The sequence below is a fragment of the Anopheles arabiensis genome, chromosome 3 (genome assembly GCF_016920715.1).
Source record: "Anopheles arabiensis isolate DONGOLA chromosome 3, AaraD3, whole genome shotgun sequence".
NCBI classification, from domain to species: Eukaryota; Metazoa; Arthropoda; class Insecta; order Diptera; family Culicidae; genus Anopheles; species Anopheles arabiensis.
The window spans coordinates 74,007,699-74,022,565 of record NC_053518.1 but is presented as its reverse complement, the minus strand read 5'-3'; the positions used below and the strand labels follow the sequence as shown (position 1 = coordinate 74,022,565).

At 42.4% G+C, this 14,867-nt stretch overlaps 1 protein-coding gene across 1 annotated transcript in view; it reads left to right on the top strand.

The window, feature by feature from the left end:
• The window catches only part of LOC120899867 (neuromodulin), an 82,413-nt gene that overhangs the window by 53,991 nt on the left and 13,555 nt on the right, over positions 1 to 14,867 (top strand). The window contains exon 2 of the mRNA XM_040306154.1: positions 4,392 to 4,568. Coding sequence (XP_040162088.1) covers positions 4,392 to 4,568 — 177 coding nt within the window. The remainder of the gene's footprint in view (positions 1 to 4,391; positions 4,569 to 14,867) is intronic.

Here is a 14,867-nt window from a genome sequence, read left to right as displayed (position 1 = left end):
CCGCCCTCCCACCTCCGTGTGTCTGCTCGTTTGTCCGCGCTCAGCGATACAGCAGCAAAAGCTTTCTGCTGCTGCTACTGCATTCCATCAAAACTTCGCTTGCGTTACTTATCCGGTTTACCCCCCCCCCCCCCGTGGGCAATGCCCTCCCTCCCCACAAAAAAAGAAAAATATTAACACACCGTTTGCGTCACACCTGATCAGGCACGGTGCAAAGTTTCGGCACTGGCAGAATCAGAGAAATAGAGCACAACATGAGGCAAAGAATGCATAACGTTAGTTTGCTCCTTTCCCAACTAACGGGTGGGCTGAGAGAGCAAGCGAGAGAGAGAGAGAGAAAGAGAAAGAGCAGAGAGAGCAGATGGAGAGAGATAGAAATACATTTTCGCAACAAATTTCAAACTTGGTGCAAATATTGTGACGCTACCGGATGGCGGGTCGATTAGCATTTCGATCCATGATTTCATCTCGTACACGTAAATACAGCGAGTGCGCCACCATCGCTATCACGCTCTGTGTGTGGCTGTGTGTGTGTGTGTTTATGTGTGTGTGCAATAGAAGGCAGGAAGTATTTGAAATGCAAATCAAGCCTTCTAGCTAGTTTGCACTACGTGTCTGGTGGGCGTGTGTGTGGAGTAGTTGCAACACTTTGCTTTCGGTACAAAATTGCAATGCTGTTGCCATCCCTCTCCCCCCGCCTTTCCGATTGGAATCTAATTGGGGAAAGGGGGGGGGGAAGGCTCGTATTGAGGAGGGCTACAAACAGCTACTACCCATTTTGCACCACCTGCTAACAGTTTCAACCGTGCAAATCCATCAGTTGGAAAGAGCAAAAACAACAGTGCGCAACAACAAAAAAGAATGCTTCATTTTCGTTCATTAGCATACATGAATGTAATTAGTGCTTTCCCATACATCCACAAACACACACACACAAACTGCTTCCTGAGTAGAGCGGTTGGGAGTGTTTAATTGGAAACCAGTGATGAATTCATTAAATGCACTTCGGTGAAAGTTTTTTTGTTTTTGCCCCGGTGCTTTGCACAAGTTTGCCAATCATAATTGGAGCGATGGGAGCAAAGCATATTAAAAGCTCGTAACGAACTATCGGGGGACAAATAATTAGTTGACAAAGTGAGCTTGTCTCGCAAACGTGACTGAAATGTGTGTTGCCAGATGGAAACACACATTGCTGGCATAGATTGTGATACAAAATTGAATTACAAGCAATTTTAAGGCTTAATAATGCTTTAAAGGTTGATAAAAAGCCTACGTCACTAATACAAATGAGGCAATTGTTTTACGAATATATATATTTAAGTTTTTCTTCTTTTTGAATTATTTCATTAGTTTATACACAAATATGGTAAGCACACATTCCACACATTTTTCATGCCCAATGTATTTGTTTCGATTAATGCCAGAGAGTGCGGTGTAACACACCGTCTTGACTAGTGCTGTATAAATCGGATTCAGATTCATGAATCTGAATGAAACTTTGAAATAATTCCATGAATCTGAATCCCGGTTGCAATGATTTATGAATCTCAAAGATTCATTTACCTCAAAGATTCATGAATCTCCAAATATTCTCGAATCACCAAAGATTGATGAATCTCAAAAGACACATGAATTTCAAAAGATTCATGTATATCAAAAGATTCATATCTCTAGGGATTCATGAATCCTTTCATGATTCATGAGATTCATACATCTCCAAAAAATCATAGAGCAGGAGCTTCTCATTATTCTTCTTTTTGAAGCAACAATCTAAATCCTATAGCCTATACAGGATTTCGGGACTTCTTGGCAAGTCCAAGCAGCCGGATAGTTTGTTTTGCTACGGGGAGATGGTCCATGCGCGGCTTAAAGCCACGACGGGTTTAAGATGTTGTTGAATATGTTGGGGATGTTGTTGTTTGGTGAGATCGCGCAAATTAACTATTTTGCAAATCATACACCTTTAAAGTTTCACGGATTGGAGATATATGATTTTTAATGGATTTATTAATCTTTTAGATTCACGAATCTTTGAAGATTCATATAACTTTCGAGATTCATAAATTCTTGGTGATTCATAAATCCTTGGAGATTCGTGAATCTTTAGATATTTATGAATCTTTAGATATTCATGAATCTTTGAAGACTCGATTCGAGATTCGAATCATCAAACCCAACACAAGTCTTAACAACCCAGTAAACAAAACATGCTTGCCAGAAACGACGAAAAGATTCCAGTGTCGATCAGATTTGAACCCACAACAAGTCGCGTACAAGTCCAAGCACTTGGCACACCACCATTGTACCACGTAGGCATCTCGAAGGTTCCAAATTAATATAAACTGTCCTGCCACACAAAAAACCATCCATTCATGTCGTTTCAATCATAATAACTCCCTTTTATGGCATTTTAACATCCCTTGGTATTGAAACATTTACGGACTGAAAACAATGGAAAATTTGTGAACCCCAGCTGGGCAGCTTTTGCATGCGCAGCAACACGCCGCACAACTTCCACTACCTGTCAGCGAAAATTTAATCATGTCGCACTCACACCCAACCACGCACTCAAACACCTCACGTGTTAAACATTTTAAATCTGTATCTCCCACATCGGCAAACGCTTGTTCATCCGCGAAGGGATCACGAGACACGATCGCGAGACGCCCGGGCGCGCTAACACGTAATAATTCTGCCCACCGTACGCGTGATGCCTGCAGCAACAATGGCACCAACTTCCCGGGGCCTATTCCCGGGAGACATTTCTCGTCCGTTCCCACAGCGCCCAGGTCACATTCGGTGGAAATGTGTGATGTTAATAGCACTTTTCAGTGCGAGCAAGATGACACAGACACGGCGAGAACCCACTTTATTGGCAAATTTTACGTGCCTCTAATGCCATTTTAACACGCTGAAAATACCGCGCACCGAGCATTATTGAAAAATGCTCCCTTTTTCCCGGATGATGAGGCATGTGAAACAAAGCGCCATCAATGCTCATCTCTTGCTAACGCGTTGCCCTTTGCCGTGGTCCGCAAAAGCTTTTCCCCGTTCTGGGAAGAACCATTACGCACAGCCTACTACTGCTGACATGTTCGCCCTCCCGTTGACGATGCTAATAGTGAAAGTAACGAGCGAAAATATGTCCTCCACGAACGGTTCGCCCCAGAAAAGATGTGTGTGTGGGAGGTAAAGGTATAACGATCACCCGAACAACACAAATCATAATTCATACACCTTTCCGACCTTACCCACACACCCTCAGAAATGCCCTCGCAGTGCGAACGGTGTTTTGTTTTTCTTCTTTGCAGTACAGTCATTCATTCCCATTGGAAAACGTGAACCCGGCCTACTTGCACCTTAGCTCAGCGGGTCAAACTTTACCTCGGACACGGGGCCCAGCCAGCAAAACGCCCGAGCAATATGTGAATGCACATTCAATATTTATTTGTTTACGCGTCCAATGTATCGGAAAAAGGGACTTTGCAAAGCAAACAGCGAGGCCCGCCGCCTGCATGGAAAACCACAAGCCACCAAAGGGGGAGGGAAAATTTTGGACTCGCATGATTTATTGCTATCGAAACTCTGGTCCTTTCGACACGGACCCTCAACGAGCGAGTGTGCAAAGTCTCTCGAATCCGATAGCGTGAGGGCGGTGAACCTTTCTGTGAACTGTTCTCTAATTTGAAAAGTTTTGTCACAAAAGCGGCCGGAATTTCTCTACCTTTGGGGGAGGAAACAGCCCCAGTAAAAGGTGAAGTGAAAGATAACACATCACCAACCGGTGGCCTGAAATAACACCGGTTTTGGCGTACCGGGAAACAAAGCCCATCGGTATCGGTATTTGCAAATTAATAAGTCTTGGAAAGCTTAAGACGAAGCAATCAATATATATACTGCTGAGCTTGCAGCAGGCATCTTCGGAGGCTCAGCCGAAAATATAAGCTTCACTGTTACTGCGGAACAAAACGACAAACATTTAACATTATTTCCAACACGAGCGCAGCGGAACTTCTTTCGTCCTTGCCGTTCGTTCTGGTGAGCAAAAAATGGGCAAGCAAAAAGAAGTAAAAGCCAATAAAGCCTGAAGAATGTTGTTCCAGCGCTTCTTGCTGTTATCACAGTTGTGGAGAAGCTCATTAAATGGACTACTTTATTTTACGCCACATTCCGGCACAATTGTTTTCGCTTGGCCATTTCCACGAAATGGGATGCCTGCAAGCGTATCAAGTCGCGCATTTTTTGTGCTTTTCTTACATACAAACCTACACACACCTCGACAACGATAACCGAAACTTCCCCTGCTTCCATCCCCAGTAGACCAGAGCGTAGTGGCAATATTTAATCATTACTTATTTCTCTCTCTCTAAATCTCTTGCCATCTTTCGCAGTCGAGGCGGCAGCCACAAAGATCCAGGCAGCGTTCCGTGGCCACAAAGTGCGCAGAGAGATGAAGCAAGGGGACGGCGTTACCGGTGCGGAGGGTCAGCAGAAGCAGGACGCCCAGCAGACGGAGCGGGAACCGACCAAGGAGGAGCTGGAGGCCGAGTTCGACCCGAACGACCAAGGTAAGTGCCGCGGCGTGGTCTAAAGGGATGCCGCGGTTTTAGGGATAATTTTATCCACCGACAATGACGCACAGAGGCACACGTGGAGCGGGGGGAGGGGGTTAGTTTTTTGAAGGAGCTTGTTTAAATTGGCGCGGGGAGGGGGGTTTGGGAAAGCGTCAATTGAATGATTAAATAATAAGGTTTAAAATTAGTGTTGAGGTGCCATCGACGTATTTTCGACAATTCCTTATGGTTGGCCACGTGTTATTTTAACCTACTCTATCAGCTGGGCGTGTTTCCACCATGCTCAGTGTTTATTTTTAGTAGAAGCTACAATAACAACTATAGGCAAAACCATATTTTCGATTAAAGAGGTACTCGGACGGACTTAAAGCGGGAAACTGGTCCAAAAGGAACAGTACGCCAGCACCTAAAAACTAAAATTACGTGATTTTTTTTTACAATTTTCAGTACGAAAACAGAGAAGTTATGCATCTTACAATCGAATAATATTGTCATTTTGTACAATTATTACAAAAATACTACTTAAATAGACGTAGAATAGAGTAGACATTCAACTAGGCATCTTGTTATATAGTGTTCTCGCCTGCCAGACGCATTCAATGCTTCCTTTTTGGCTAGAATACAGGCTTGAAACTAAAAACTAATACAGGGGCCCTTCACGATTCTAGTCAGTTTTTTGTATGGAGTTTGACAGTTGGAGTCTGCCTCAAAGCTAGAATTAGATTCTAGTACTTTACTTACTTATCCGGCGCTACAACCGCTTTGCGGTCTTGGCCTGCCTCAGGAGTGTCCGAAACCGCTCACGGTCTCGCGCCTTCGTCTGCCAGTCCGTTATCCCGGCCTTAATGGCGGACGCCTCCACGCCATCTTGCCACCTCAATTTGGGCCTACCACGCCTCCTCTGTCCTTGTGAACGACCTAAAAAGACTATACGGGCTGGGTCGTCCGTTTCAACGCGTACAACATGGCCAGCCCACCGGAGCCTGGCTAGCTTGATACGCTGCACGACAGTGAGGTCGCCGTACATTGTTTATTGTTTATTGTTTAATTGTTTATTACTCGTTCAATGGATAACAATGGATCCGTGTGAATGTTCTTAAGTCTAATATTAGTTTAAAATAAGTAGTAAGATCATCTTAATAATTCGCTTCTAAGGCTGTTTTTAAAGGATTGCACTGAGGTACCAAAATCAAACAAATGACGAACTTCGTTAAACACCCTAATCATGGAGTTGAGGGGGTCTCTAGATCCATATCCAGTTCGACTACGGTTCAGGGCAAGTAACGGACGAGAGCGAAGCTGAACAGCAGGCGCGTAAAAGTTTCATCTCGTATAGCTCGTCATTATAGCGGCTCCTCCATTGTCCTTCCACACATACGGGGCCAAGTATCCTTCTGAGCATCTTCCTCTCGAACGCGGCTAAGAGGGTTTCGTCAGATTTGGACAGTGTCCATGTCTCAGAGGCGTATGTGAGTACCGGGACTATATAGGTACTACATAGTCCCAGCTTCGTTCGTCCCAGATTCTAGTACCTGCTCGAAATCATGGCAAATCAAGGTGGTGTTTACATTTATCCCAAGGTTTATTATAGGGATCAGGTTATGGAATTCAATCAAATCAAAGAATCAAAGAGTATGTAGTCCTGGTGGTCTCATAGCACTTTTTTTACCAAATTTGAACATCTCTTTTTGACAGGATGGGTGAGCATTATTCAAACAAGCTTTCTGGTAGCTTGGCGAATACACAAAATACTGTGAAAATCTTCATTCAGAAGCAGAAGCAATTAAAATCTACCTTCTAAATTCGTAAACCTTGGGATAAGCCCACCTGTACATTACACTAACTTAGATAGCTGCTCGAAAACTGCTATACAATGCAAACAGCTGACAGGCTGAAATTTCAACCTACAAACTTAAAACGGAAAGGGCTCCATAGATGGCGTCCCTGTGGTATTGGTAGTTCGAATATCAATGGCAACTAGAATGATCTGACAATCAATTGACAATGTTGAAATGAGATTGAGAGCCCCCCGATGAAGAGTTGACTACAGAAGCCCTGTATAAACATAAATATAAACCTCTCATCATCTCTTCCTGCGAGCGTGTGCTTAATAAATTAAACCGTAAATAGGTTGTAGCTTAAAATATACTCCCAATATCACACACACTCACACACACACACAGAGTGTGTTTTATATCAATTAATAATGTATGATGCATAATTATAAAGCCACTTGCTGCCTTCCCACACACACTGAACGAGAGCCCTCAACCACCAGCCCAAAACCCACGACAAAAAATGAACTCTCCTTCATTCACTCCATCCACTTGATACAAGTTAATTTGCACGAAGTGACCCGTCGCATTAAAAATGCAATACCATGTCCCACCGAAAACTGCGCTCACACACACACACACACACACACACACACACACACACACACGTACACCGTTATGACCACATAATTACGATACAGCACCCGGATACAGCTCACATCCACATTGCGCTTCGTTGTTTTCTTTTATCGAGCTGGTAACATTTTCTGTTTGTACACACCGAGGCGGTTGACAGCTCGGAGTTCCCCTGGCATCAGCCAGCGAAAAGAATATTAATTAAAATTGATATCCTCCATTAAGGATAATTGGGTAAAAGACGGCAGAGGAGAGGTCACTGCCACTGCAAACCATCATCCGGGTGGCAGCCTCCCATCGCAATTCGCGGTGCCGAAAGATGGACCCCCTACTAATGGACGTTCGCGTCCCGCATCAAGAACGCCAAACTAAGGCCAAGAGTGTATGTGGGGGAAAAAAGCGCTCGGTCACCTTCTGCTCCAACTTCTGCTCCAACAGTTGCCTGGGCAAAGTTTGCTGCCGTGATTGTGCGATGGATAGGAGCATTTCACCTGGCCAGGTCCCGCTGCTAGGCGCCTGTCTCGTTTATAAGATTAGTGTGCGGATGCTGCGAATATGGGACCCCAGTGGCATGCCCGTTTCGGTCGTTTTAGAAGCACACACACACACACAGTGAAAGCAGGGAGAAAGTGTGTGCAAAGAAAAACAATACACATTGCTTACTGGCAGGGAGCGACCGTACTATCTAGGGGTCAGCAGCAGCAACAGCAGCACATCGACCCTACGGTTCATGGTTGAATAGAGAATGGTGGTTGGTGGGTGGTTGGTGGTTGTTGGATGAGTTTTTATTGTTTCTTTCCACCCACGGTGCCAATTTAGCACAATATTTCGCTACATTCTATGGGGATGGTCGTGTACGGTCGATGATGCTGGTAGCTTACCGGTACCACAGCAGGCTGTAGGGCTGTTTGTGCGAGCGCGTGCCCCACTAACGGCGCTGGGCCGAAAAGGGATTCAACGATCTTTTCTCTTGGCAATGTACAGGCAAAAAAACTCCCTTACAAAAGGATAATAAAACTTTCCGGCAAAAGGTATATTTTCTCCCATTCGCTGGGTGTTAGAATTGCACCTTTTGCGACTGAAGGGGTTGTTTTTTTGTTGCGGAAAAGGTGGCACAATTTAATGCCCTGCCCGAACCAATTACTGTTGCGCGTCCATTCTCACGGCACGCACGGATGGACACCGTTCCCGGTGTATTGTAGCAGCAGCAGTAGCACACACATATACACACAAAGGCACATCGTTCTTGCAGCTAAAGGCAGACAAAACAGACTTCATTGTGTCGAAATTGTCACAGTGGCGAAGAGTTCGGATCGGATGCTTGGCAAAATCCACTCATAACGTTTGATTTTGCAGCCCAATTTTGCGGCCCTCTGTGTTCAGTGGCGGAATGCTTGGAAAGCTCAAAGCGCCTGACCGGCTAACAATAGCGGATAAATGATGACCGTAATGACTGAACGGAAGATCGTTAACTTTCTACCACGGGGCAAACAAAAAAAGAGCGAGGCGCAGCTCCGAAGCTTGCTGGAAGCAGGAAATGGTGCAACGTTATTTGAGACGCAGTCATTTCCGCTTCATTTCCTTCCCCATCTTTCTCTTCTGTCCAAAATCTTTCACTTTTTGGGAAAGATCATGAAAAAAAACATGAAAGACACAACGATAGACTCTCCCCAAAAATCAGCCAATCAGCTGGCCCCACTAATTGGCAATTTTGTTTCGGCTTCTTTGGGGCTGGGCGCACGGGGAACGAATCGCACGGCGAGAGGATTGCAAACCATCGGGAGTCATATCAATTTTTAATGAACCGTACGAAACGCCAATAGAGATGAGTAATTTGTTTGGTAGAGCAATGTTCTGCTATGATCATCATGATTAGTCGTTTTTGGTATATTAGCTTGCCTTTTGGATCTGCTACTCGTATAGCCGAGGTAGCTCTTTTTTTCAAACAACTTCTTTAATATGTCTGCAAAACCCCAAACCCAATTCAATTTTGTCGAGAATTTATGATCACGAAATGGACAACGTAATTCACTCGCCCGCATCGCATTCAATTATTGCTTCAACGTCCGTCCAACTGCAATTTATTCCACAGTTTCATGAACAGTTTTCAGCACCATGCTAACGTGCTACCAGGTAGGAGAAAGTTTAACCAAAAAAACCCCAGCCCCAGTCACCGACGACGGAGGATAAATATGCACACAAACAACCCTAGCACAGGTGGTTTCGCTTGCACAAAGTTGCACAAAGCCACCGAAGCTTTAAGCTGCCCGGGAAACGACCCCCATACCAGGGAATGGGGAGAGAGAAAAAATACTACAGCAATTCGCTCCACGCTCCACGAAATTGCAACTCAAACCACCATTAATAAATTGGTTTCTCCAACTGTCGGCAGCTCACTTTGCGTGGCGGTGGTTCTGGGAAATGCGAGCAGGTGGGGCGAGAGAGATTGTGTGGTATGGCTGCCACTAGTGCCACGGAACGAGCTGTGCCACAGGAACAGCATCATCCAAGGGGGCTTCATCGCGGTGAAACTTTATCCGTTCTCTCCCCGAACCACAACAAGAAGCCCTCGCACATCTCCCCTCGCTACTAGTCAGAAACCTCAGAAGCCTGTACTTGTAGCGAGGTTTTCAAAAGGCGTACTCTATCGTACCATGGCAGCGCTCTATCTATCTGCGGTATAATAGTTATCTGCTCATTGTCAGCAATTCCCACACTGTCTGTGCATGCCCGCCGTACTACCGTACGAAACTGTACAACAATTGTAGCGCTCACGGACGGTGCTTTAGGGACGAATTGTAGCCAAACACACACACAGCAATACTATCGGTGTCGATGAAGTGCAAGTACAAGCAGAACAACTCTTACACAAAGAGTCGCTTGCGATTAAAAAAAACAAACACTTTAGACACTCCGGTGGTTAACTAACCCAACACGCCCACAACCTACAAGGCGGCCACCGATGCGTGTGATGAATAGAATGCATTTCGCCATGCGGCGACTTATCCCGCTCATGTGTGTGTGCATGCCCTCGCTGCAGCTTAAAATATGCAGCACAACGATCGTCACAAAGTGGCTAGCAAAACAGGGGGTGAAACGGCAACGCTACCGAAACTACAACCGGGTAAGAGGGAAACAACATAAATAACAACAGAGCTGCTAATTTTCCGCTAAACAACAGCTCAGCAAATGCTGCGTCACGTTGTTCGGCATAAATAAGCGTAAGCTTCTTTCACCGTTGCGGTTGCTTTGCGTTCTTTCGTTCATGCATGATCGATAATCAGTAGGCGAATTATACGCCTAGAGTCTGACGGATCGTACAGTGCAGTTGGTAACGTGATTGGGTTCATACGTTGTGGCCTGTGTTTTGAAGTTCGAATCTCAGCAAAAGCGATTGCTTTTATGTCTCTCAAATTAAATAGAGAAACTTATTCACACAAGAAAATGTTTGTTTTATAAACACCAGAGACTACCATGAATGTTTGTAGTAGTGTGAAATTAGAAAATATTACTACTGGGGCCCTTCACGATTCTAGTTAGTTTTTTGTATGGAGTTTGACAGTTGGAGGCTGAAATCATGTAAATACTTCATACCAAACCACACACAAAACTAGTCTGCAATTTTCAGTCTAGATTATTCTAGCATCAGCTAGCATTTGATCCGAGTACCTGCTCGAAAAATGGTAAAACAAGGTAGTGTTTACATTTATCCCAAGGCGCTTTAAAGAGTTCTGGTGATGGAATCCAGAATCAAAGTGTATGTAGTCCAGGTGGTCTCAATGCATGTTTTTTATAACCAAATTTGAATAACACTTTTTGACAGGATGGGTGAAAACTTTTGTTCAAACAAGCTTTCTGGAGGCTTGACGAATACACAAAACACTCTTAAAATCTTCATTCAGAAACAGAAACGATAAAAATCAGCCTTCTAAATTCATACACCTTGGGATAAGCCCACCTGTATATTATACCGATTTAGATAGCTGCTTGAAAACTGCTATACAATGCAAACAGCTGACAGGCTGAAATTTCAGCCTACGAACTTCAAACGGAAAGGACCCCACTGCACAATGGGCAGTTTAGAACAAATTGCGGGATAAAATTATTTTTGCAGAAATTGTTAGTTTTTATCGTTTGTAGTAAAGTATTATGAAAGTAAATAACATTTTATTTGAAGTTCGCATCCATACCACGAGGTGGCGCTACCTAAAATAGTGTTTTAAGGGATCTTTGCTTAGTTTTATCAATTTTGTGTGTTTTTTTTCTTGTATTATTTGTTGCTAATAGTATAAATCATTTTAAAATATACTGTAATGTTCCATAATGAAGATTAAATGAATAATAATACTAATAAAATATAAACAAAACATAATAATTTTGAATAAGATAATTATTTCTGCTTTGTATAGGACAATTGTAGCTAATTCTCGTCACTTTTACTCACAGGTAGTACAAATATTAAAAATTTACATACACAACTTAGGTGGATGCTATTACAAGCTCCTGACGTCTAGTTCACATTTCTAAAGACATGAATAAAGGCATTTAAATATTTAGATAGAGCAGGTACATTGAAATAAAGTAGTTCCCAAATTCGTAATGAAAAGCAGCACATATTGTTTGTCTTTGAATATTCATCCAATACTTTTCCAAGTCCTGTACTGCCTTCAGAAGGGGTAATAAAACTAAAAATCCGATGTTCTTGATTTTACAATTATCCAAAAAAATCAGAATTCAACGATAGCTACAAACTGAGTATTTACTTCATTTGTAAAGTTGAACGCTGTCTTTGTTTTAGTGCGTGTAGCTACTGATATTGAACTGGTTAACGAATCAGAGGAATACAGCTCATTATAGGAAATGTCCTTCTGGATGCTTTTTCTTTTTTGCAAAATATTCTTTGAGGCATCTCCCCTCTATCCTTATATTTAGTTTGTCATGAGTTTTGGGAGTTTCTTCTCCCAAAACGCCAATAGATGCTACTGCATTCATAACGTTTTCCTGTTATGCGTATAATTTAAGAATTATTTTCCTTATATCCTTCTATACTCTACAGTAGGACCAAAAGGTATTTGGTTCTGATTTGCTTTATTATATTTAATGATAAAGTTAGGTTAGAATAGAAATTTACATATTAGATAAGTACATAAGCTGAAACTAAAATACACAGCTTCGTAATTGAAATGAAAGTTGATCAAAAGCACGTAGAATATATTTTTGTAGAATACACGAAATACGCTACACTAGGCACCTATGGAGCCGCCTAGTTACGCATGTGTCTGTTTTTAGAAAAAGTTGATGTGAAAAAACTTCAATAAAATTCGCGTTCGCAAACTTTCGTAGAATATTTCTTCACAGATTGATAGTATATATATTACACTATGATGTGACATATATGAGACAACGCCACTCTACGCCACTTTTATAATGGCATTAAGTCAAAAATTGAAGTGATGAAAATTTTAAGGAAGTTTTTTCAGTTATTATCGTATATTTTTGCATAAAATTAACCAAACTCAAAATTTTTCATGTGTTTATAAAGCTGACTAAATATCCTTTATAAAATGTCTAAACTTATCAAAATCGGTTCATATTTGAAAATGTTACAAACGTTCAAAATTTTCCAAAAAAGTGAAGATTTTTCTGCGTTTTTTTAACAAATTTCGACTTTGAGAGGTCTTTTCTAGAGAACCAGAACAGATAAAGAGCTCATATTTGGTATTTTACTTAGTTTAACCCTTAGTATTAAAACCTATTATTTGGAATTGCGCTATTACAAAGTTGATTTTTTGAATTTCATCCAGGCAAATGCCCATTGTGCACTGTTACTGTTCCCGTATTACGCAGTTCCGAACTTATTCGGAGATACACGCGATTTTTTCTAAATCTGACAAGGTAATCATATCATGTCATATCAATACGTTTTTGCTCCAAGAATTGTTAGATAGAAATAAATAGCTTTTTTGCTAAAAATTTAAACTGCCATTAAGCTATAAATACAGTAGGAGGCCGCCAACTAGATGTGTTTTACTGGAGTTTTTTTAACTCGAAGTTCGCAAAATGGAGTGATTCTCAGTTAAAAAAACACATATATGCGAACAGAAATTCATAGCAAATGTGCACTTTCCTCATAAATTTTACCTCTAAGTTAGCGGTCGCCTATTGTACCTAATGTTTCTGCAAAAGATGATGATGTGTATAATATAGACACATTTAATCAAAAATAGCCATTCATAAATTGTATTTTTTTGGGGAACAAGCGTGATATTCGACATTCGCGGATATGCGAATTACGCGGATCCCTCGGGAACGCATAAATCGTGTATCTCGGGAACAGACTGAACGCTCAAAAGCAATGGGTAGAACAGCGTTGTTCATTTACCAACAGATTTGTGAATTTGTATATGAAAAATACCACATTTTTTACACAGTTTTGTACCTTTTTGTTGTACCAACCGTCAACTAACTTCTCTGCTTATTTATCTTTCCCACATTTGAAACGCACACAACATTTCGGACAAATTTTGCCGAAAAGCAAGTGCAGCAAAACGGAACAAAAACACTGCCAAACGAGTGCCTAACACCAAGCAGCAGGAAGCAGAAACAATGCAGTCATTGCCACACGACGCCTTTGCCGTATTAAAAAGGAAACTTATCCTCACCCCACTGCTACGGGGTCTTTGTTTTCCTTTGCAACAATAGCCACTTAAAAGTCAGAAATGCACTCTCCAGTGTGCACTACAGGAAGGAGGAAAAAACACCAAACACACACACTCACTTCCTAACCGATGCCATTGTATGAACGGAATGAATGTTTCGCCTGCAGACTTCCTTGGCACTGCACCTTGGCAGTGTATACCTCACCTCACACGTCGACAGTCTGTTTTTCCTCCTTTTTTTTACCCCTTTTTGCTCTCTCTATGCCCCACCCGTGCCAATGTTTTCGTTTCATTATTCACCACGAATTTGAGCAGTTCCTGTGCACCAGCAGCAGCACGTCCTGGCCGGAAAATTGTATCACAGACCACATGCTCCCGGGGGTTTTGGTACGCAACCCGAACCCCCCCCCTTTGCCGTTGCTATGTGAGATTGTTTATTTTTGCTCTCTCTCTCTCACCACACACACACACACACGAGATGGTTGCTGCGAGTGAAATTTGCTGCTTTTTTGCTTGCGTATGAAGCAGCTGCTGCACGGTTCAAACCTGTGCAGGCTGCACAAAGCATATGTGTGGCGCTTTTTCCCAAAGAGAGAGAGAGCGCAAGCACAGGCCATTGTTTTGATTGAGCTTCTTAAATAATCCTAAGCAGCTTAGCAAATGATATTAATAGCACGAAGCTGCTTCCTATCTAAATAACGTGCATGAGCGAAAATCATTCACCGAGCACTGGCGTTAGATTTCCTTTGCCTTACTCGGTGTGTACGTATAAAAAAGTATATATTTGACAAGGAAAGGAAGAAATATTTGATTCCCATTCGATTAGAGGATTAATACGGCGGGAAACGATGGGTAATAGCATTAGGAGCACCGGACCGAATAAACCACCGTCAAACGACGGGAGCGAAATGATTTTCCTTCCTTTTTTTCCAATGTTTGCATAATGTACTTTTTAAAAAAGGTTTTTTTTTTGCTGTTAAAGTTTGTGGTTGTTGGTAGAAATTGAATTTTAATTCAATTTCCTCCCCTTCCCCAGACCGTTCTCCATTATCGCCATTACTAACGCTTTTGCGGCATTAAACAGCGTCGCTCGGGCCGTGAAATTGATCCGTGATTGGTTTTCGTGCACGTGGCAAATGGTTCGTGGTTCGTGCAGTTCAATTGCCGGTTTGGTGCATGTTTCGTGCGCCTTAAAGCTCAATCAAAAAACAGAAACTCAACAC